This window comes from Brienomyrus brachyistius, unplaced genomic scaffold, assembly GCF_023856365.1.
Source record: "Brienomyrus brachyistius isolate T26 unplaced genomic scaffold, BBRACH_0.4 scaffold48, whole genome shotgun sequence".
Taxonomy (NCBI): domain Eukaryota; kingdom Metazoa; phylum Chordata; class Actinopteri; order Osteoglossiformes; family Mormyridae; genus Brienomyrus; species Brienomyrus brachyistius.
This window is the reverse complement of record NW_026042323.1, coordinates 783124-804387: the sequence shown is the minus strand read 5'-3', so window position 1 is coordinate 804387 and position 21264 is coordinate 783124. Positions and strand designations below refer to the sequence as shown.

Genomic DNA, 21264 nt, shown 5'->3' with positions numbered 1-21264 from the left:
TTCTGCTCTGCCTTCATATACTTTGATATGCTGTGAAGCTCTTCATGTAAACAGACTTATTTACAGTCGGCTGTTAAGGAAATTGTCTCATCTAAAATTTAGATATTATATGAAACTTTTAGTATCACTGTTAAAAACCTCCATAACTAGAATTGACTGATGTTCCTTTTTATCTGTTTATATATGTTTTTGTTTGTTTGTTTAGTTTTGTTATGTGGCCATTTTGTATAGGAGGGATGATCTGTTACTCGCCTCTAGTATAAAAGAACTGGCTGATTGTGGAAGAAGACGGTGAAGACAGAAGATGGCGAGGTCTTTTTATGAAGCTACACATATTAAAGTGCTGCCCACTGACCAGCCCCAGCTAGGAGCCCAGTTTACTTTTATGTTATGGCCTGACTATAGACCCAGAGAGACATGCATGCTAGTGGGCTGTAACACTGTTACCTCTCAGGGCTCTTTCTCTTACACCCCACAGGGGGGCGCATTTCATGGCTTGAACTATAAATGTTGCGACTCACAGCTTCTAATGTCCTGAGGCCCCAGGGCACTGGCCCCACTGGCCCGGTCCATAACCCAGCCGAGGCTCCAGGGGGCGCTATATTGGGGCACCTTCAGCCACCGGCTCATTCCCCCACCGTGAGCTAAGAAGCGCTACTGGGGATCTTTCCTGCCTGCTGCCGTTAGACACCACAATGCCTGCTGTCGATGTGCAGCCCCCACAGCCAGCCTTAACGTCCCATTTTTAATGTGGTAAAAGCTGCTCTCTGTTTTTAATCATATAAATAACATACATTTCTATTTATATTTATTTATTGAACAATATTGTATTTTCAGGACTTTTTCATAATGCACTGTGTACTTCTTAAACTTGTTAACTTACAGAAATTTTGTTTACTTCTATAAATGTTTACTCACTTGCACTATATCTGCTGTCTTTGCACGTTGTCTTTGTTTTACATTGTATGTTTGTATCTGTGCACTTTGCTGCTGAACGCAAGAGAATTTAACCCTGGGATCAACAAATCATCTTATTTTATACTCAGGGGAAGAGAACCACTACAGTGTCACATTAATTATGATCTGAATCAGCAAGTATTTAAATGTCACCTTTGGCAAAGAAACCAATAGTCTTTCTCTTTTTTTGTCTGATGATAGTAGTTTATTGTTTAAGCCACACAGTTCGATTAAACATGTTAAACTAAAGCCTTCGTCTGAGTATAATCTAATGAACTCATGAGAGTGAAATTGTTTGTTATCAAAACAGAAACATCCGTCTCACGAGACGACAATCTATTGTTGAGTCATTCTTTAATGGACATGCAGGGGGAAACAGGCAAACCAGTTTTTTACAGCTCTGTGCTGAGGACAGAAATTTAAAATCTACTTTGCGATTAAATAACTTCCAATTCCAGCTCGCAGAAAGTCAGGTTTTACAGTAATCCTCATCCATTTACCTCAGATGTTATTTATATAGAATACAGACAAAACTTTTGTTTAAATTCTCAAGGCGATGAAATCTGTTAAAGGTAAAAATTGGTGCATTCATTATTAATATGTTATTTCCTCATAGCTTGTATGTGTCTCTGTGCCATTTGACTGAGAGTCTGAATGTCCCTAACAGTGTTTGTTTAAATGCACATTTACCTTTGATTTGTTGGAAAAGATCCCTCAAAGAATCTGATTCGTTGCTTCACTGACCAGTCACTCTTCAGGGAAACACAGCTGGGTACAGGGGAGTCTGCTCTCTCCACCAGGACACTGTGGGCAGTGAGAGGAAACAAACCCTCATGGTATAAATATAATTTATACAATGGGGACGGCATCACACTGCTGTTTAGCCTTCTGCTCTGCCTTCATGTACTTTGATATGCTGTGTAGCTCTTGATATAAACAGACTTATTTACAGTCAGCTTTTAAGGAAATTGTCTCATCTAAAATTTAGATATTATATGAAACTTTTAGTATGACCGTTAAAAACCTCCACAACTAGACTTGACTGATGTTCCTTTTTACCTGTTTATATATGTTTTTGTTTGTTTGTTTAGTTTTGTTATGTGGCCATTTTGGATGGGAGGGATGGTCTGTTACTCGCCTCTAGTATAAAAGAACTGGCTGATTGTGGAAGAAGACGGTGAAGACAGAAGATGGCGAGGTCTTTTTATTAAGCTACACATATTAAAGTGCTGCCCACTGACCAGCCCTAGCTAGGAGCCCAGTTTACTTTTATGTTATGGCCTGACTATAGACCCAGAGAGACATGCATGCTAGTGGGCTGTAACACTGTTACCTCTCAGCGCTCTTTCTGTTACACCCCACAGGGGGGCACATTTTAGAAGCAGATCCATCCATTTTTATGCTGATCCAGACCAGATGATTCCTGCTGGGGCCTCTGTGAACATGAAGGGTAAGTAGATACATAGATAAATACACAATATCGAGTACTCAGCATTTTTACATAAAACTGATGAATTGTGTCTCCATTCTGTTATGTTCCATGTGTAGAAAGAGGTTTAGTGCAAAATTTCAATGCCACATTTTTTTATAAATATATGTATAAACATCCTCTCCTGGAGCCGACACCTTATCGTGGTGGAGGGGTTTGCGTGTTCCAGTGATCCCAGGAGCTAAGCTGCCCGGGGCTTTATGCCCCTGGTAGGGTCACCCAAGGCAAGCAGGTCCTGGGTGAGGAACCAGACGAACTGCGGCTCATTTGACCCCTTATGATGAGTAAAAACATGGATTCACGTTCTCCTTCCCCTGGACGCGGGTCACTAGACTTTTATGGATGGAATTTCTAGGCACAACCAGGGCATTGAGGGTGTCCGGTTTGGTGACCTCAGGATTGGGTCTCTGCTTTTTGCAGATGATGTGGTTCTGTTGGGCTCATCAGACCGTGACCTTCGGCTCTCACTGGAGCAGTTCGCAGCCGAGTGTGAGGCGGCTGAGATGAGAATCAGCACCTCCAAATCCGAAACCATGGTCCTCAGCCAGAAAAGGGTGGAGTGCTCTCTCTCCGGGTCAGGGAGGGGGTCTTTCCCCAAGTGGAGGAGTTTAAGTATCTCAGGGTCTTGTTCACAAGTGAGGGAAGGATGGAGCGGGTGATCGACAGGCGGATCGGTGACTGCAGTGGGTGCATGTATACAGCAGTGATATTCCAGCAGACCAGGGGAGGGCAGATGTACTTAAACAAAGTACATCTACTCAGTACAGTACAAAAACCATGTCCTCCATCGCACCTATCACCCCCCTACCCTCCCCCCCCGGAACTCAGAATACACAAAGCGGATGTGAGCCGGCTGTTCCAGAAACAGAAATCCAAGAAGCCCCCAGACCAGACGGTGTCTCCCCCTCCTGCCTCAGAACCTGTGCTGATCAGCTGGCTCCCATCTTCACCCACATCTTCAATAGATCCCTGGAGCTGTGTGAAGTTCCCTCCTGCTTCAAACGCTCCACCATTATCCCGGTCCCCAAGAAACCCACCATCACAGTACTGAATGACTACAGACCTGTCACCTTGACATCTGTGGTCATGAAATCCTTTGAACGTCTGGCTTTAGCCCATCTGAAGGACACTACAGGACACCAGCTGGACCCCCTGCAGTTTGTCTACCGGGCAAACAGGTCGGTGGATGATGCAGTGAATATGGGGCTGCATTATATACTGCAACATCTCAACCGTCCAGGAACTTATGCCAGGATCCTGTTTGTGGACTTTAGTTTGGCTTTCGACACCATTGTGCCTAATCTCCTCTCCTCCAAACTCTCCCAGCTCAACGTGTCACCAGCTACCTGCCAGTGGATCACCAGCTTCCTGACAGAGAGGAAGCAGCAAGTAAGGCTGGGGGGGTCACTTCTGAAACACGGTCCCTCAGTATTGGTGCCCCTGAAGGATGTGTCCTCTCCCCACTGCTCTTCTCCCTCTACACCAATGACTGCACCTCCAGGAACTCAGCTGTAAAACTCCTGAAGTTTGCAGACGACACCATCATTGGACTCATTCAGGATGGTGATGAGTCTGCATACCAGCAGGAAGTTGAGTGGCTGGTACTCTGGTGCAGTCAGCACAACCTGGAGCTGAACACGCACAAGACTGTAGAGATGACAGTGGACTTCAGGAGACGTCCGTCATCTTTGCTCCCCCTCACCATATCAGACAGCCCGGTGTCTACTGTGGAGTTCTTCAGGTTCCTGGGTACCACCATTTCCCAGGACCTGAAGTGGGAGACCAACATCTCCTCCATCCTCAAAAAGGCCCAGCAGAGGATGTACTTCCTGAGACAACTGAGGAAGTACAGTCTTCCACAGGAGCTGCTGATCCAGTTCTACACTGCAGTCACTGAGTCTGTCCTCTGCTCCTCCATCACAGTCTGGTATGGAGCAGCCACCAAACAGGACAGGAAGAGACTGCAGCGGACCGTAGGGACAGCAGAAAAGATCATCATTCCTCCATCCAGGACCTGTCTCTCTCAAGGTCCAGTTGTCAGTACAGACGGTTACTGTCTGTAATACTGTCAGTGAGCAGGCTGCCGGAAGGGCTGCCCCTTATCTCCTGGGATCATATGTTATTAATATTATAAAATCTCTGTATGCAGATTCTATGGCAGTTGTCGATACAGACGGTTACTGTCTGTAATACTGTCAGTGAGCAGGCTGCCGGCAGGGCTGCCCCTTATCTCCTGGGATCACATGTTATTAATATTATAAAATCTCTGTATGCAGATTCTATGGCAGTTGTCCATACAGACGGTTACTGTCTGTAATACTGTCAGTGAGCAGGCTGCCGGCAGGGCTGCCCCTTATCTCCTGGGATCATATGTTATTAATATTATAAAATCTCTGTATGCAGATTCTATGGCAGTTGTCAGTACAGACGGTTACTGTCTCTAATACTGTCAGTGAGCAGGCTGCCGGCAGGGCTGCCCCTTATCTCCTGGGATCACATGTTATTAATATTATAAAATCTCTGTATGCAGGTTCTATGGCAGTTGTCAGTACAGACGGTTACTGTCTGTAATACTGTCAGTGAGCAGGCTGCCGGCAGGGCTGCCCCTTATCTCCTGGGATCATATGTTATTAATATTATAAAATCTCTGTATGCAGATTCTATGGCAGTTGTCAGTACAGACGGTTACTGTCTGTAATACTGTCAGTGTGCAGGCTGCCAGCAGGGCTGCCCCTTATCTCCTGGGATCATATGTTATTAATATTATAAAATCTCTGTATGCAGATTCTATGGCAGTTGTCCATACAGACGGTTACTGTCTGTAATACTGTCAGTGAGCAGGCTGCCGGCAGGGCTGCCCCTTATCTCCTGGGATCACATGTTATTAATATTATAAAATCTCTGTATGCAGATCCTATGGCAGTTGTCGATACAGACGGTTACTGTCTGTAATACTGTCAGTGAGCAGGTTGCCGGCAGGGCTGCCCCTTATCTCCTGGGATCACATGTTATTAATATTATAAAATCTCTGTATGCCGATCCTATGGCAGTTGTCAGTACAGACGGTTACTGTCTGTAATACTGTCAGTGAGCAGGCTGCCGGCAGGGCTGCCCCTTATCTCCTGGGATCACATGTTATTAATATTATAAAATCTCTGTATGCAGATTCTATGGCAGTTGTCAGTACAGACGGTTACTGTCTGTAATACTGTCAGTGAGCAGGCTGCCGGCAGGGCTGCCCCTTATCTCCTGGGATCATATGTTATTAATATTATAAAATCTCTGTATGCAGATTCTATGGCAGTTGTCAGTACAGACGGTTACTGTCTGTAATACTGTCAGTGAGCAGGCTGCCGGCAGGGCTGCCCCTTATCTCCTGGGATCATATGTTATTAATATTATAAAATCTCTGTATGCAGATTCTATGGCAGTTGTCAGTACAGACGGTTACTGTCTGTAATACTATCAGTGAGCAGGCTGCCAGCAGGGCTGCCCCTTATCTCCTGGGATCATATGTTATTAATATTATAAAATCTCTGTATGCAGATTCTATGGCAGTTGTCCATACAGACGGTTTACTGTCTGTAATACTGTCAGTGAGCAGGCTGCCGGCAGGGCTGCCCCTTATCTCCTGGGATCATATGTTATTAATATTATAAAATCTCTGTATGCAGATTCTATGGCAGTTGTCAGTACAGACGGTTACTGTCTGTAATACTGTCAGTGTGCAGGCTGCCGGCAGGACTGCCCCTTATCTCCTGGGATCACATGTTATTAATATTATAAAATCTCTGTATGCAGATTCTATGGCAGTTGTCAGTACAGACGGTTACTGTCTGTAATACTGTCAGTGAGCAGGCTGCCGGCAGGGCTGCCCCTTATCTCCTGGGATCATATGTTATTAATATTATAAAATCCCTGTATGCAGATTCTATGGCAGTTGTCAGTACAGACGGTTACTGTCTGTAATACTGTCAGTGAGCAGGCTGCCGGCAGGGCTGCCCCTTTTCTCCTGGGATCACATGTTATTAATATTATAAAATCTCTGTATGCGGATTCTATGGCAGTTGTCAGTACAGACGGTTACTGTCTGTAATACTGTCAGTGAGCAGGCTGCCGGCAGGGCTGCCCCTTATCTCCTGGGATCACATGTTATTAATATTATAAAATCTCTGTATGCAGATTCTATGGCAGTTGTCGATACAGACGGTTACTGTCTGTAATACTGTCAGTGAGCAGGCTGCCAGCAGGGCTGCCCCTTATCTCCTGGGATCACATGTTATTAATATTATAAAATCTCTGTATGCAGATTCTATGGCAGTTGTCGATACAGACGGTTACTGTCTGTAATACTGTCAGTGAGCAGGCTGCCAGCAGGGCTGCCCCTTATCTCCTGGGATCACATGTTATTAATATTATAAAATCTCTGTATGCAGATTCTATGGCAGTTGTCCATACAGACGGTTCACTGTCTGTAATACTGTCAGTGAGCAGGCTGCCGGCAGGGCTGCCCCTTATGTCCTGGGATCACATGTTATTAATATTATAAAATCTCTGTATGCAGATTCTATGGCAGTTGTCAGTACAGACGGTTACTGTCTGTAATACTGTCAGTGAGCAGGCTGCCGGCAGGGAAGCCCTTTATCTCCTGGGCTCTTTCTTTATTTATTGGACACCTGGCGAATCAGATCGATGTAATCAGGACATTCAAGACTTTACCCTCACTAATGTCTCTCACTGCATTTCTGTACATGCTAATGATGTTTTTCTACATTTACGACACCCTGAACATTCTGTGCCTGCTGCTCTGGAGTCTATCGCTGCATTCGGCAGCCTCTCAGGTTATAAGATTAATTATGATAAATCTCTGGCTTTGCCTCTGAACGATCCACCAGACATTATAACACAGTTTACATTCCATATATCTTATACCGCTTTCAAATACTGTACTTGGGTGCTTTTGTTACTTCAGATTTTGATAATTTGTGTCATATTAATTATTCCCCTTTGACTAAGAGACTCTCAGAGGATATGAAGAAATGTTCAGCCTTGCCTACTTCTTTGTTTGGTAGATTTAATGTGGTTAAAATTAACATTCTTCCTCGCTTACTTTATTTCAAAATCTGCCGCGTTATCTTGCTCCCTCCTTTTTTAAGACTTTGAACACTCAAATTTCTCATTACATTTGGAATGATAAGAAGCCAAGGGTTAAGTATTCTGTTCTCAGCAGGCCGACAAACCGTGGCATTGTCTCTTTGCCAAATCTGCTGTTTTATCTCTGGTCAGCTGAGATATAAACATGATAAGCTGCTTCATGGACAGACAAACCTCTCTATGACTCGATCAGGAGGCCTCAGCCGTAATACCAAGGTTACGTAAATCTCTTTCCTTCATTGACAATTTCAATCGCATTAGGTCAGTGTCTAACAATCCAGTTATCTATAACACACTATTGGTTTGGAGAGACATAAAGAACCATATAAAATGTCACATTCTGCCTCATTATGTCTCCGATCGCTGAACCCAGATCCCCCCTCTCATGTTAGAGGTCATTGGCTGACAGGCTGCATGTCTAAGGGTCTCATTAATTTCTCACATTTATTTGTTCAAAAAACTGAAATCTTTTGAAGAAATTTCCTTATCATGTGGTCTTTCAAACAGAGAATTCTTTACATTTCTACAGGTCAGACATTTCCTGGAAACTTCATTATGGGAGAATAAAATTAGCCTTCGCTGTGTGAAATAGAGGAGCAGCTATTAAACTGCAGCACTCTTAAGGGAAAATGTCAGAGTTATATGCCCTACTGTCCAATAAGGTCCCTCCTTCTTGGGAAGCCTTGCGCTGTGTGTAATAGAGGAGCAGCTATTAAACTGCACCACTCTTAAGGGAAGATGTCAGAGTTATATGCCCTACTGTCCAATAAGGTCCCTCCTTCTTGGGAAGCCTTGCGCTGTGTGTAATAGAGTAGCAGCTATTAAACTGCACCACTCTTAAGGGAAAATGTCAGAGTTATATGCCCTACTGTCCAATAAGGTCCCTCCTTCTTGGGAAGCCTTGCGCTGTGTGTAATAGAGGAGCAGCTATTAAACTGCACCACTCTTAAGGGAAAATGTCAGAGTTATATGCCCTACTGTCCAATAAGGTCCCTCCTTCTTGGGAAGCCTTGCGCTGTGTGTAATAGAGGAGCAGCTATTAAACTGCACCACTCTTAAGGGAAAATGTCAGAGTTATATGCCCTACTGTCCAATAAGGTCCCTCCTTCTTGGGAAGCCTTGCGCTGTGTGTAATAGAGGAGCAGCTATTAAACTGCACCACTCTTATGGGAAAATGTCAGAGTTATATGCCCTACTGTCCAATAAGGTCCCTCCTTCTTGGGAAGCCTTGCGCTGTGTGTAATAGAGGAGCAGCTATTAAACTGCACCACTCTTAAGGGAAAATGTCAGAGTTATATGCCCTACTGTCCAATAAGGTCCCTCCTTCTTGGGAAGCCTTGCGCTGTGTGTAATAGAAGAGCAGCTATTAAACTGCAGCACACTTAAGGGAAAATGTCAGAGTTATATGCCCTACTGTCCAATAAGGTCCCGTCTTCTTGGGAAGCATTGAAATTAGTCTAGGAACGTGACTTAGAAGAAACATTGGAGCAGGATGTACCGTCGTCTGTCTGTCTGACATTTTTCCTAAATGTATTTCTCTTGACAGACATGAACAGAATTTTAAAATCTTGCACAGTGTCTCTCTCACACCAGTTCTGCTGCAGAAAATGTCTCCTAATGTCACTAACCTCTGTCCCAAACATACTGTAAGGGGCACATGGGTACTTTACATGTATTCTGGTCTTCTGTTAATTACAGAAATTCTGCAAAGATCTGCACATTGTTATTCAGTCTATGACTGGAAAACAATTTAATTTGTCTCCAAAGTTTATTTACTGAATGGTCTGGATGAGACCTGAGATGCTTGATGCTTGATGCGACACAAAGTCCTTGCTTTACATTTAGTTTTTTCTTTGTAAAATAATGATTCTGCTTTAATGTTCTTCTCTGAAAGTGCCTGCCAAGGCTAAATCAGCCATCAGTTCTTCATCCATTAGAGGAGTTATGATCTTAATCACAAGTCGGACAGTTTGGCTAGAATTCGGTCCTCTGTTTGTTTAGAATCTGCAGACACTAATTGTTTAAATGCTTTTTTTCCCTCAAGGCGACACCTGGGTGGGTTTGGTTCTTCTCTTCTTTTTTGTACTTTATTCTGCTTGCAAAACAAAATTTAAAAAAAATCAGCCAAGAAGGACAGAAAGCTACTGGACAGTATCTCTGCAGGACCGGACCTGGACACCTCCGCTGTGCACATTGCATGATATATTAATGCAAACAAAAGATCTGAGGAATCACTTACTGTCACACTCCATCTGAAAAAGGTATCATTATGGAAATAATCTTAATGCAAACAAAAGATGTGAGGAATCACTTACTGTCACACTCCATCTGACAAAGGTGTCATTATGGAAATAATCTTAATTCATGTCTAGAGCTGATACTCTGGGATCCACAGGCAGATGCTGTAGACCCCAAATTAGCATTTTTAAAAAATCAAATTTAGACCCAGTTTTCTCAGAAACTACAGGTTTGTGCACAGATAACCTTTTTTCCTAAAAACTTTATATACTTATAATCTTAAGATTAACATTTAATTTTCTTAGAAACTGTCTTTTTATGACTCCCTCACTGTGCTCCTCTTTAGGCCCTTGCTCATACCCATAGATGGGCTGAGGCTGGATTTGAACTGGTCACCTTCCGATTACAGGCATACAGGCTTAGCCCACTGACCCACACGCCCCCCTATTTTGTTTTGATTGAACAAAGCCCTATTTCTATGGCTCTTTTAGCTTCAGAAGAGGCCATAACAGTCCTTAATTACCTGAATAGTTTGATACTTTAACAGTTTCACACGGTCGACTCAGATCGGCAGCGCATGCGCGACTCAAATGTGTAAAAGTGAAGTTTGTGTCTCTAAAATCACACCGTGTCTTTATTTTCATTTCTGCTCGCTGGCTCTGCTGCGCCCTTTTCGGGACTGATAAGAAAGAGCTCACACTTTACCTATATACACACACACACACACGCACGCACGCACACAACAGAATTAACCCTTATATATATATATATATATATATATATATATATATATATATATATATATATATATATATATATATATATAAAATTAAAACACCATCTTCTGTTATTCAGCTGTGTTATTGTTTACCGATTATTAAAATCAGACTGACGTACTATTTGCTTTAAACAGTTTAAATACGACTGCAAAGTATGACTACAATTAATCAGCACATTTCAGATCGGAGAACACAGAACAGATCCGTGGTAAAACCTTTGATTTAATAAAATGTTAAGCATTGAGTTTAACCCGGATGTTTCGGCACACTGGCATTAATCCCCAACACTTAATAAAAGAAAAACTTAATATAGCTTCAAAATATTACAGCCTACGTCCCGGTCCATAGTTACGTAGCACAGTATATTAGGCGAACTCATGGCTGAGCGTAAGTAATTAAATATTATTGATGTTAATTCGAAAACTCTTCTGATACACGTACAGTAACCTACTGTGCTGTACGGACGTATATTTAATGTTTAATTACATGGAAATTTTTAAATCCTGCTATAAATGTAAGCTGTGTTAAACATATAAATTTTATTAATATAATCTTACCTTGAAACATAGAATATCTTTACATTATTCCAGAATCTTTATAAAATGGCGACTCTGCCTTTAAAATCCCGACACTTCATTTCACTTTCGTTTACAGGCAAGAAATGATCAGCACCGTTTCATGCAAAAAATGGACACGGACTCAGCGGAGTCATGCCCAGCTCGTACGATCCTCGTGTGTGCCACGCCCCCTGATTATGCACGCGTGCTTCCCCAATCATAACCAGTCTTTGTTCCGTTTCAGTTCACGTCTTGCCCTGCCTTTTGTCCGTTATTGATGTTAGATGTTAGTATCGTTGATCTGTCCTGCCGGTAGCCTTCTTCCCTTAATAAATCCAGTTTTCTGCCTCGTCTTTCCCTGCCTCCTGCCCACTTACCTGCCCGTCGCTACCCGCGAAACATGACAAGCGGCACATCGAAGGGTTTTGGGGGGATATTATCTATGTGACTTAATAATTAGTAACAATAACCATAATTCGGTTATATCACACATTCAGGATGATCGTGCATGTAAAAAGCGGTACTGCAGTAACACTTAAATCATTAACAGTGGCGATTTGATAAATTTAGCAATAGGGGGATCCAAGCTATTTGGGGGGGTCAAAGACAAAACTGTGTAATTTTATAATTTCATAAAAATATATTAACTGGTGCAGCAAAGATAAGGTCAAAATAAACACTTGAATCACACTTTTTTATTTCCAGTGCTCAACAAGTACAGGTAATATATTTTACAGACAGAACATTAAACAAAACAAGAGTAAAAAGATATTCAGACAGATCTGTAGTGTCAGTGTGTCCATGCACTTTGTGAGCCTGTCAGCGTGTGTCATCCCCTCCTGTCCCCAGTGGCCTGCAGTATGGCGTGGCTGTGACCAAGTATGACAGGAGAGGCATGTACCCCCCACAGCAACACCAGCTCTTGCTTGGCCCTGGAGCCACACTGATCCAGCCACATCCATACAGCAGAGCTCAGCAGTGAGAGGTGGGGCCACACGGGTCAGACCACAGCCAGACAGCAGAGCTCAGCAGTGAGGGGCGGGGCCACACTGATCTGGCCACAGCCATAAAGCAGAGATCAGCAGTGAGGGGTGGGGCCACACTGATCCGGCCATAACCAGATAGCAGAGATCAGCAGTGAGGGGTGGGGCCACACTGATCCGGCCATAAACAGACAGCAGAGTTCAGCAGTGAGGGGTGGGGCCACACTGATCCGGCCATAACCAGATAGCAGAGTTCAGCAGTGAGGGGTGGGGCCACACTGATCCGGCCATAAACAGACAGCAGAGATCAGCAGTGAGGGGTGGGGCCACACTGATCCGGCCATAAACAGACAGCAGAGATCAGGAGTGAGGGGTGGGGCCACACTGATCCGGCCATAAACAGACAGCAGAGATCAGCAGTGAGGGGTGGGGCCACACTGATCCGGCCATAACCAGACAGCAGAGATAAGCAGTGAGGGATGGGACCACACTGATCCGGCCATAAACAGACAGCAGAGATCAGCAGTGAGGGGTGGGGCCACACAGGTCAGGCTGATGGGTTTGCCTCCATTGGCATCTCCATCAGCTCCCTAAGCGATGGCATTTTTGTTCTGCATTTGCCCTATGAGGAGAAAAAGAAGGTAAGAGTCCCTCAGACCTGATCATGTGACACATTCTGATCATGTGACCATGTAGTTATGTGTCTTCACTGCAGGCTCTGCCCCAACTGTCGGCAGGAACGAACAAATAAAATTATGATTAAAAAAGACCCAACAATACGACTTAAATGCTATAGCATTTATTGTACAATATACTATACATATGATCAGGAGCGCACATTTCATGTAGCTAATTTTGGGTTTAAAACGGATTAATAGAGATTCGGCGTAAGATTTCTTGCTGTGAGCGTTTGAGTCTGAAAGCCCGAGTCTCGCGCCAGATGTGTCAGAGTTGGCAACCTGCTTACGGCCGAATCGGACCTACGACCGGTCAGTCGGAGCCAAACGCGGCCGAAAGTCACCGACAAGCTGCATAGGATCGCATCGTCTGTTATGGTACGAATAGGCGTCCGTGACAACAGCTTGAATACTTTTGAATCACTTGTACTTATCTTCTTTCAAGCATCTGAACGACTGGTTGTATTTTGAAGAGTCTTGCCATCTAAAGAATGGAGAACAAAGAAATAAACATAGTTAAGATTAAAATTAAAATTACAATTAAAGTAAAAATAACAACAAAGGGGGGGCGGCATGGTGGTGCAGTGGTTAGCACTGTTGCCTCACACCTCTGGGACCCGGGTTCGAGTCTCCGCCTGGGTCACATGTGTGCGGAGTTTGCATGTTCTCCCCATGTCGTCGTGGGGTTTCCTCCGGGTACTCCGGTTTCCCCCCACAGTCCAAAAACATGCTGAGGCTAATTGGAGTCGCTAAATTGCCCATAGGTGTGCATGTGTGAGTGAATGGTGTGTGAATGTGCCCTGCGATGGGCTGGCCCCCCATCCTGGGTTGTTCCCTGCCTCGTGCCCATTGCTCCCGGGATAGGCTCCGGTCCCCCGCGACCCAATAGGATAAGCGGTTTGGAAAATGGATGGATGGATGGATAACAACAAAGGAAGGTGTCATTAAGAAGACAGATGACACAGACAAGCCCCGATCAACACGGAGGCTGTCTTACATACCGAAGGTAAAGCCCTGGCTTAAGAGACCTTATTAGAGCACTTTCATTCGAGCTTAAAATGTCTTAAATCAATCATCTTTCCTTGTTTTAACAACCGGCTGTCCCAGACTGGAACCGAAGAAAGTTTCCGTGGCCAGAGGAGTCGTCCATGGAGCGCGAGGGACAGGCCACCCCCCCTGGAGGAAGCAGGAGCAACGAGGAAGAGGCCCCAGCTGAAGTTCCTCCATCGGACAGACAGCAACGGCTCCTGCGCCCTGCGAGCAGAGAGAGGCCAGGGGCAGCGTCAGCGATCGGCGGAGCAGCAACTCCAGACAAGAATACATGGACTTATGGGTTATGGCCAGGGACGGAGGAAGGACAGAGACATTGTTCCTGACGGACTTGTGGGTTATGGCCGGGGTAGGAAGGATAATAGAGATACTGTTTAAGTATTATTATAGATGTCAGATAGGATAGGAAAAGATAGGATCGGATAAGATAGGATAAGAGGCTATGATGAAATATGATAAGATAGGGTAAGTCAAAATAGGAGAAGATAGACTGAGTTAAAATATAATTCACAATCTGGAAGTGTGAATTACCAGCCAAATCCATGGATTTTTTAATCTACTGCTGTGGTTCAGTCTGAAGACATGCAGGTATGATATCCGGAAACCAGTTAGTCAGCCCAAAGCGCAAAATGACAGCAAAGCAGCACTCGGAATATACTGAGGCTGCGGCAAAGCCTTCGCAACATGAGATGAGCTCATCAGCTCACCTCAGACGAATGGTGAACATTTTTAACATCAAAGTCCAGTTGCTGTAGAGTTATTACCAGATATAAAACAATAAACCTGAACTTTAAACCTGACATTTGAAACCCGAATATCACATGATTCACACCAGTACGTTTCCGCTGCAACCTCATCCCAACTTGCCCTTTGCCCACCCTGAGATAAAACATAAAACCATTTCAGCTCTTAAGTTCACAAGTCAAACTGCATTGATTTTGTATTTGTATCATGCCCAGTTTAGTTACACAGTTTAGAAGAAATAAGTTCAGTTCAGAATCATTCATAATAAGAGAAATAGATCAGATGTAATTTTAAACTATGATTCTGCTTTCATCCTAAATCTAGGCCTCAGAAAGTAGTTCAGTTCACAGCTGCATAATTGACAAATGATAGTTTTCCTCTTTCATGAGTTCTCCCTCACCATTTCCCAGCTCAGGTTGGTCCTGCTGTCCCACACATGAAACACATGACACACAGCCAGTCTGAGTAGGGGGGTATTAGTTCTGTACAGTTCCTTTGTCTGTGAATAGAGCAGTGTGTGTGATCAAAGGATTAGAGATATCTGTGTGCATCGCTTAGTGTAATTAGGTGTCAGTGAATGAACGTTTGTCCATTACTTACTAAACATAATTATTTCTGTTTCTGAAAATAAAATTAACGCTGAATTCCAGCTTGTAATTAAAATTTTTTTGGTGAAGTTTTTGGAATTTAAAACTCCACATTCAAATTTCTGAAAATGTATTACAGAATTCCCTTATTTTTGGGCTTTTAAACTCCGGTGATGAAATCAAAGCAGTAATCAAGGTAATAATAATACTAATAACTTATTATTTAATAAAATTATTATTAAATCCATGTATCATTCATTCTTTGAAATATCAGTTTCAAAACCAAACTGGAAATGCAACAACACTGTTTTTCACATTGTGTTTCATTTTAAATCAGATCAGGAAAAAGGGAAAAAATGGGGGGTTTCTTTTTCTAACTTCGCTCGGTGTTTCACTATGGGAATCGCTTTGGGCGTGACCAACTACGGAAGCTCCAATGACACCACGTCCGTCTGTGATGGACAGGTCGACCTGCGACCGGGCTCCGCCCCTGCCCTACCAATGTGGTCCACCTCCCTGACGGCTCATTCGCACTTTCTTCCCGTGAGGAACTACAAGCTCCCTCAGCCAGGCTAGTAAGCTGATTTCGCTTAACTGTTCACAGACGGCCCTTCGTTGGAGTCCGTCAACGAACGCGATTTTGGCTTTAGTGCTGAATTGTGCCGAGTAATTTCCACACTGAGAAAGTTCTTCTCGCTGTTCGATCAGCATTGCCGGATTGGCAACCACATCAACTCTGACCTCCTTGATATGGGTGATATAGAGGAAGAGGAGGAGGATGACTCCACCTTCCCTGCCCATCAGTCTCGACTCCCTAGCACTACAGATGCAGGTTCCCAGGCAGACTGTAACCTGTATGAGGTCTGCAAGCAGGCAGCAGTTAAGCTGGGTATACCCTGGCCTGCAGCTCAGGATGCCGGGGGTGCAGAGAGGGACCTGTACGATGGGAAAAGGCTCCCACCTGTGCAGCCCTCAGCACGCCAACTCCTTCCTGCAGTTCCGGCTTGCATGAAGGAGATGAATCACTACTGATCCAGCCCTTTTAAGAGCAAGCTTGCCACTAAGAGCTACTCTAAGTAGCTGGAAATCCCGGGGATGGAGGAGCTGGGGCTGGCTAAACCCCCAGCGGTGGAGCCTTCAGTGGCCTACCACCTCCACCCAAACCGCCACTCTATCTCTGCTTCATCCCACATTTCTCTGCCCAGTAAGATGGACCACATGACTGCGTCCACCTTCCAGAGGGTGTATACAGATGTAGCCGCTTGAATTTTCCCCAGTTTCCATGATGGGTCCTTGGCTGGTCCTTGGCTGGCCCCTGCTGGGTTCTGGGTGGGGCCTTGACTGTAATGAGATACATTATGATGTAATGAACAAGTGGGCCGGCATGATCCGCCCCTTACCGCTCTGTGTGTAAAGTACTTGCAATGCTTTATCCATCCACCAGGGGGAGCAGTGATTATGAAGGCTGAAGTGACTTACCTGAAATCAGGTAGAACACCTGAACATCTTAACTTCACTACAAAAAAATGAAAATCTAAGCAAGTATAGTTTTCTCATATTTAGATAAAATTTGTATTTTATTTCACCTTTTGGAGATGAGGCGGACCCACGATGTGTGTAGCATAATCATTACAGACCTAAACAAAGTAATAAGATTGATATTGTCAAGCAATGAGGGACAGTGTGGTATATGAAAATTAAACAGATTTTAAGCTTGTTTGGCACATGATGAAATACTTCATCCACAAGGAGGCCAAACCAGATACATAGCAGCTGCGTGTCCAAGCAAGAGTTATGTTGGGAGAGGAGAGTGACCCAAGATGTGTGTAACAGACTAATTACAGGCCTAAACAAAGTAATATGGTTGATTGTGGAGAATAAAGGTGGACAGAGTGGAAAATGAAAAGTAAAAAAACATATTGTTCTGTACTGTGCTTGAATAAAACAGACACATCCCTTAGTGTGTTCTGTCTGGCTAACAGTCTGAAAGGCTGCTGATGGCTGCATATTCACGGGGTGGGGGTGGGGGGCAGTCACAATGACGTGTGAATGTGTCATTAACTTCTCTGCTTGGCCACAATGAAAAGAGATATGTTTGCAGGGGATCAAGGTGAGGTTGCTTTCTTAACCTAAGAACACTGAACCAATGGTCAAGCAGGGTGGTGGAACAGTAGTATCATGCTGTTTTTCTGACAGTACTTTACATCACTACATTGCACAAAGAGGATGGAATGATAAAGTAGCACTGGATAGATAGATTGGGATTTTTTTGTCATAGTACCAGAGTCAAAAAGAGTAACATAAAAGAAACACAGCATAATAAGTATTTACTGTGACCCTTTGGAGTCTGAGGCCTCTCACCCACTTTCAAAGTAGTCTGACATGCCTTAACATTTTACAGTTTTTCTGAATTGCTAAAACATTTCCTAAAATCTCCTCTCCTTTAATCAATCCACTAAGCACAAACCCTAAAATTCTAGCTAAACTCACAAATAAATGAAAACACTACCACTCAAAATAGTTGTTGGCATGCAAAACAGAAACTGTAAGACTATAATAAAAAAAAGTATGGTCGTCTACCAAAAATATTTGTATACTGTACAGTTGTTACTTATTAGTTATCAGTCATGTTTGCCGTATTCAGTACTCCAGAAAAGTTACTGTAAAGAACAAAGCCAAAAAATAAACAAATGAGAGGCATATTACAGTAAAATGTTGTGCAACTGCCAAGCCAGATTCACGGAAAGAAAGAATCCTCTTTGTGACCCATTTGTACCTTGACGTCGAAATTCAGCTCCTATTCACCTGGTGAAATCAGGTGAGGTACCTGAAATCAGGTATTGTAACTCCACTGGCAGTGGACAGATTGACTAGCTGGATGGGGTGTGCTAGTGGCCAAGTCAAAAAATACAGTCAAATTTCTAGCCAAGACGTTTGAGCTCTGAAGCTTATACACATAGGGGCTGGTTACACAAAGGTGAATGAGACATTCAAAGAATTGTATGAGGTTTGATTACTAAAGTGTTACAACTTTGAAGTGACTTTGGAGTCACCAGACCTTTGCATACTGTCAATGGCCCATCAGTCTGGAATGTCTGTCACTGCTCCTCACACCAATCAGTTTGGAAAGGCAGTGGGAATTTTACAGTTTTTTTCAATTGCTAAGACAGATACTGCAATACTGAAGTTGCTTTCTCAAAACTTTTCATACAATCACCAGAACATTAGCTTATGTGGGCTAAACTGTTAAGCTTTGCGTTTTGCTTTGCTTTCATACAAAATGCAATCAATAGCTAAATTCTTCAAAATTTATTCTTCAATTAATTTATCAGAGGCCATTTTGCAGATAAGTACATACTGACCCTAAAACTGCTAGTAAAACAGTCAAAACTGAAATATATCATTTTACTAAATTACTATCAAGACCCTTTCTAAAATAGATTGTAAAAACCACATAAAATAAACAAATTATGTTAATTGACACAAGATCAAACAATGAATGCTGTATGCCAAGATATTTCTCCAGAGCAATGCCAAGGATGGATCATGTATGTGAAGAGACAGAGTAGAATCTATGCTACTGTCTTAGCAATTGAAAAAAAACTGTAAGAAAACATACAATACTAGCCTTTTCACAGTTTATAACATGCAACAGATTAAACGTTGAAGTATAAAATGTGCAATCACATTATATTACAGGAATAATACAGTACAATAAATGAATATTAGAACAACAAATTAGTTAGCTATTAGTTGCTGAGCTATTACAGTTCTCCTCAAATGAGCTTGATGGGCTGAATGGCCTCCTCTCGTTTATACATTTCTTATGTTCTTATGTTTTTATATAAATTGTCACTCCTGATCAGGATGCCAAGCTTCAAAACAGTTGTGGGTTATGCTGAAAAGCCAGGTCTGTGCCTGGAACCCAACTAGTTTAAATGAACTAGAAATTCTGCAAAGAAGAGTGGTCAAATATTCAGCCAGAATTATGCCAGAGGCTTGCTAATGGCTACCAAAAGATTCTGGTTGATACCTGTTGTATGTAAACTTGTGACCACAACTAAAATGTGTTTTTGTAAAGAAAGCGCCATCTCATGGTAACACCCTGCAAGTGAATAAATGGGCGGGTTTAGACGATAATTTAGGCTCACCCCCAGAAGGAGGGGGGTCAGTCCCTTTGGCTGGCTTTTGGCAGGCAACCAGCAGGCAGCCGGCTGGTAGTTGGCTGGCAGCCAACAGGCAGCCGGCTTTGGGGGGGGAATTCAAGGGGCTACATCTGTACATATGCTGCACAGTCAGTGTGTTCTCTGAATGCAGTTACATTGCTATCTGCATATCAGGCTGAGATCTTGGAGGAGATGGGCCAGCAGCTGGACTCGGGGGTGCCAAACCCGGTCCTTTGGGGTGAGATCTGTGTGGTGAATGACCTTCGTCTCCCAGTACAAGGCTGTGGCCGGGTGATGGGCTTGGCGGTGTCAGGTGAGAGAGCCCTCTGGTTGAGCCTCTCTGCCTTGGGGGATGCAGCCTATGACCCCACCAAAGGTCTTTTTGGCCCAGCCCTAGATAAAATGAGGGAAACCAGCTCCCTCAGGAAGCAGGAGGATGAGGCCTTTAACCTCTGTCTACCTGGCAAACAGCCACCTCACCCCCCTCAGACAGCCAGATCCAGCTTTGCAGCAGCAGCAGCTATGGCTAGAGGGAGGCAGGCGGAGCCAGAGTCCAGCGTCCAGCTCCTGGTGGACAGCAGGCAGCTCAGCAGCCAAGGGCGGCTAACCCAGGGCCATGGGGTTCCTTCTGCAGCAAGGAACCGTCCGCCCCACCCCGGCCAAGGGAAGAAGAAGCGGGCTGCCTGATGCCTGCGTGGCCCCACCCACCCCCTCCTTCAAAGAGGATGAGGTGGGGGACAGACAACCTTGGTGTTCTGCTTTTAGAGGCCCCTCTCGTTCAGGGGGGCTCCACTGTCAGGTCTCTTCGAATTCAGGAGACCGAGAGTTCTGTAGCAAGGTGTCACCAAGCATGTTTCAGTTCAGGGGAAACAAAAATAAAGAGTGCATTGTCGCAGCCAGGCCGGAAGCCGAGGGCAACTTGCTCCCCACTATTCAGAAAAAAAGATGTAAAAAATCTTTCCCAAACTCCATCACCAGGGGGAGCTCTGGCTCCTCAATCTGGAGTCTCTCTTCCCCCGGGGTGGTGGTGACATCATCACCAGGCGCCGCAGATGCAGAACTTTTCAAGGGACCGTTGTCAGCTCAGGTAATGAAGTGGCCTCATGTGTGCTGCACCCATGGGTTTTGTCCACAATTTCTCGAGGTTACAGGCTACAGTTTGCTATGAGGCCACCCAGGTTCAGCGGTGTGTTAGTCTCTGTAGCTGACGGCGATGCAGCTCAGGTCCTAGAGGACGAGATTTTGTCCATGCTACGCAAGCGAGCGATCAGAGTTGTCCCAGAAAGGGAAAGCCGGCAGGGTTTTATTCCCGTTAGTTTTTCATTCCAAAAAAATGAGAGCTCTTCCCTTCACCCTATATTGGACCTCCGTGTGCTGAACACTTTCAGGATGCTGACACACAAAATCCTCTGTCAGTCGATTCGTCCAGACGAATGGTTCATGATGAAAGAAGTTCCTCAGGTTCACATACCGAGGCACAGCCTACGAATATCAGTCGATCCCATTCGTATTGTCGCGAGCCCCGAGGGTGTTCAGCAAGTGTGTGGAGGCTCTGGCACCATTGAGAAACAACGGCGTCAGGATATTGTCCTACATACTGTAGACGACTATTTAATATAATCCCGTTCAAAGGATCTTGGTTTCAGGATCAAGAACCATTTGACCCCCTCGCAGCTCACGGGGCCTCCATACAGACTCCCTCTTGTTTCGGGTTACGTTAGCAGAGAGGAGGATAATGTCTTTTATGCAATGTCTCGCCCGCTTTCAATTAGGGAATGTGGTTTGGTATAGACTCTGCCTGCGTCTGCTGAGGCTAATGGCGTCAGTGATATCTGTGATGCATCTAGGTCTCCTCATGATGAGGGACTTTCAGCGCTGGGTGG

General features: G+C 44.2%; 2 protein-coding genes across 6 annotated transcripts in view; one reads left to right on the top strand and one right to left on the bottom strand.

Annotated features, from left to right (window-relative positions):
* The window catches only part of LOC125723385 (NACHT, LRR and PYD domains-containing protein 12-like), a 57992-nt gene extending 46719 nt beyond the window's left edge, over nt 1-11273 (bottom strand). For 2 of the 5 annotated variants that reach the window (XM_048999957.1, XM_048999956.1), the window contains exons 1-2: nt 11175-11273; nt 2291-2392 (exon numbers count right to left, since the gene is read on the bottom strand). In XM_048999957.1, the coding sequence (XP_048855914.1) occupies nt 2291-2352 (62 nt within the window). In that variant the 5' untranslated portion in view covers nt 2353-2392; nt 11175-11273. Of the gene's footprint in view, nt 1-447; nt 1457-1647; nt 1762-2290; nt 2393-11174 lie in introns of those variants that run through there. The other 3 variants (XM_048999960.1, XM_048999959.1, XM_048999955.1) reach the window with 2 other exon arrangements.
* Nucleotides 1-21264, top strand: part of LOC125723415 (G-protein coupled receptor family C group 5 member B-like) — a 337495-nt gene that overhangs the window by 152163 nt on the left and 164068 nt on the right. The window lies entirely within an intron of this gene.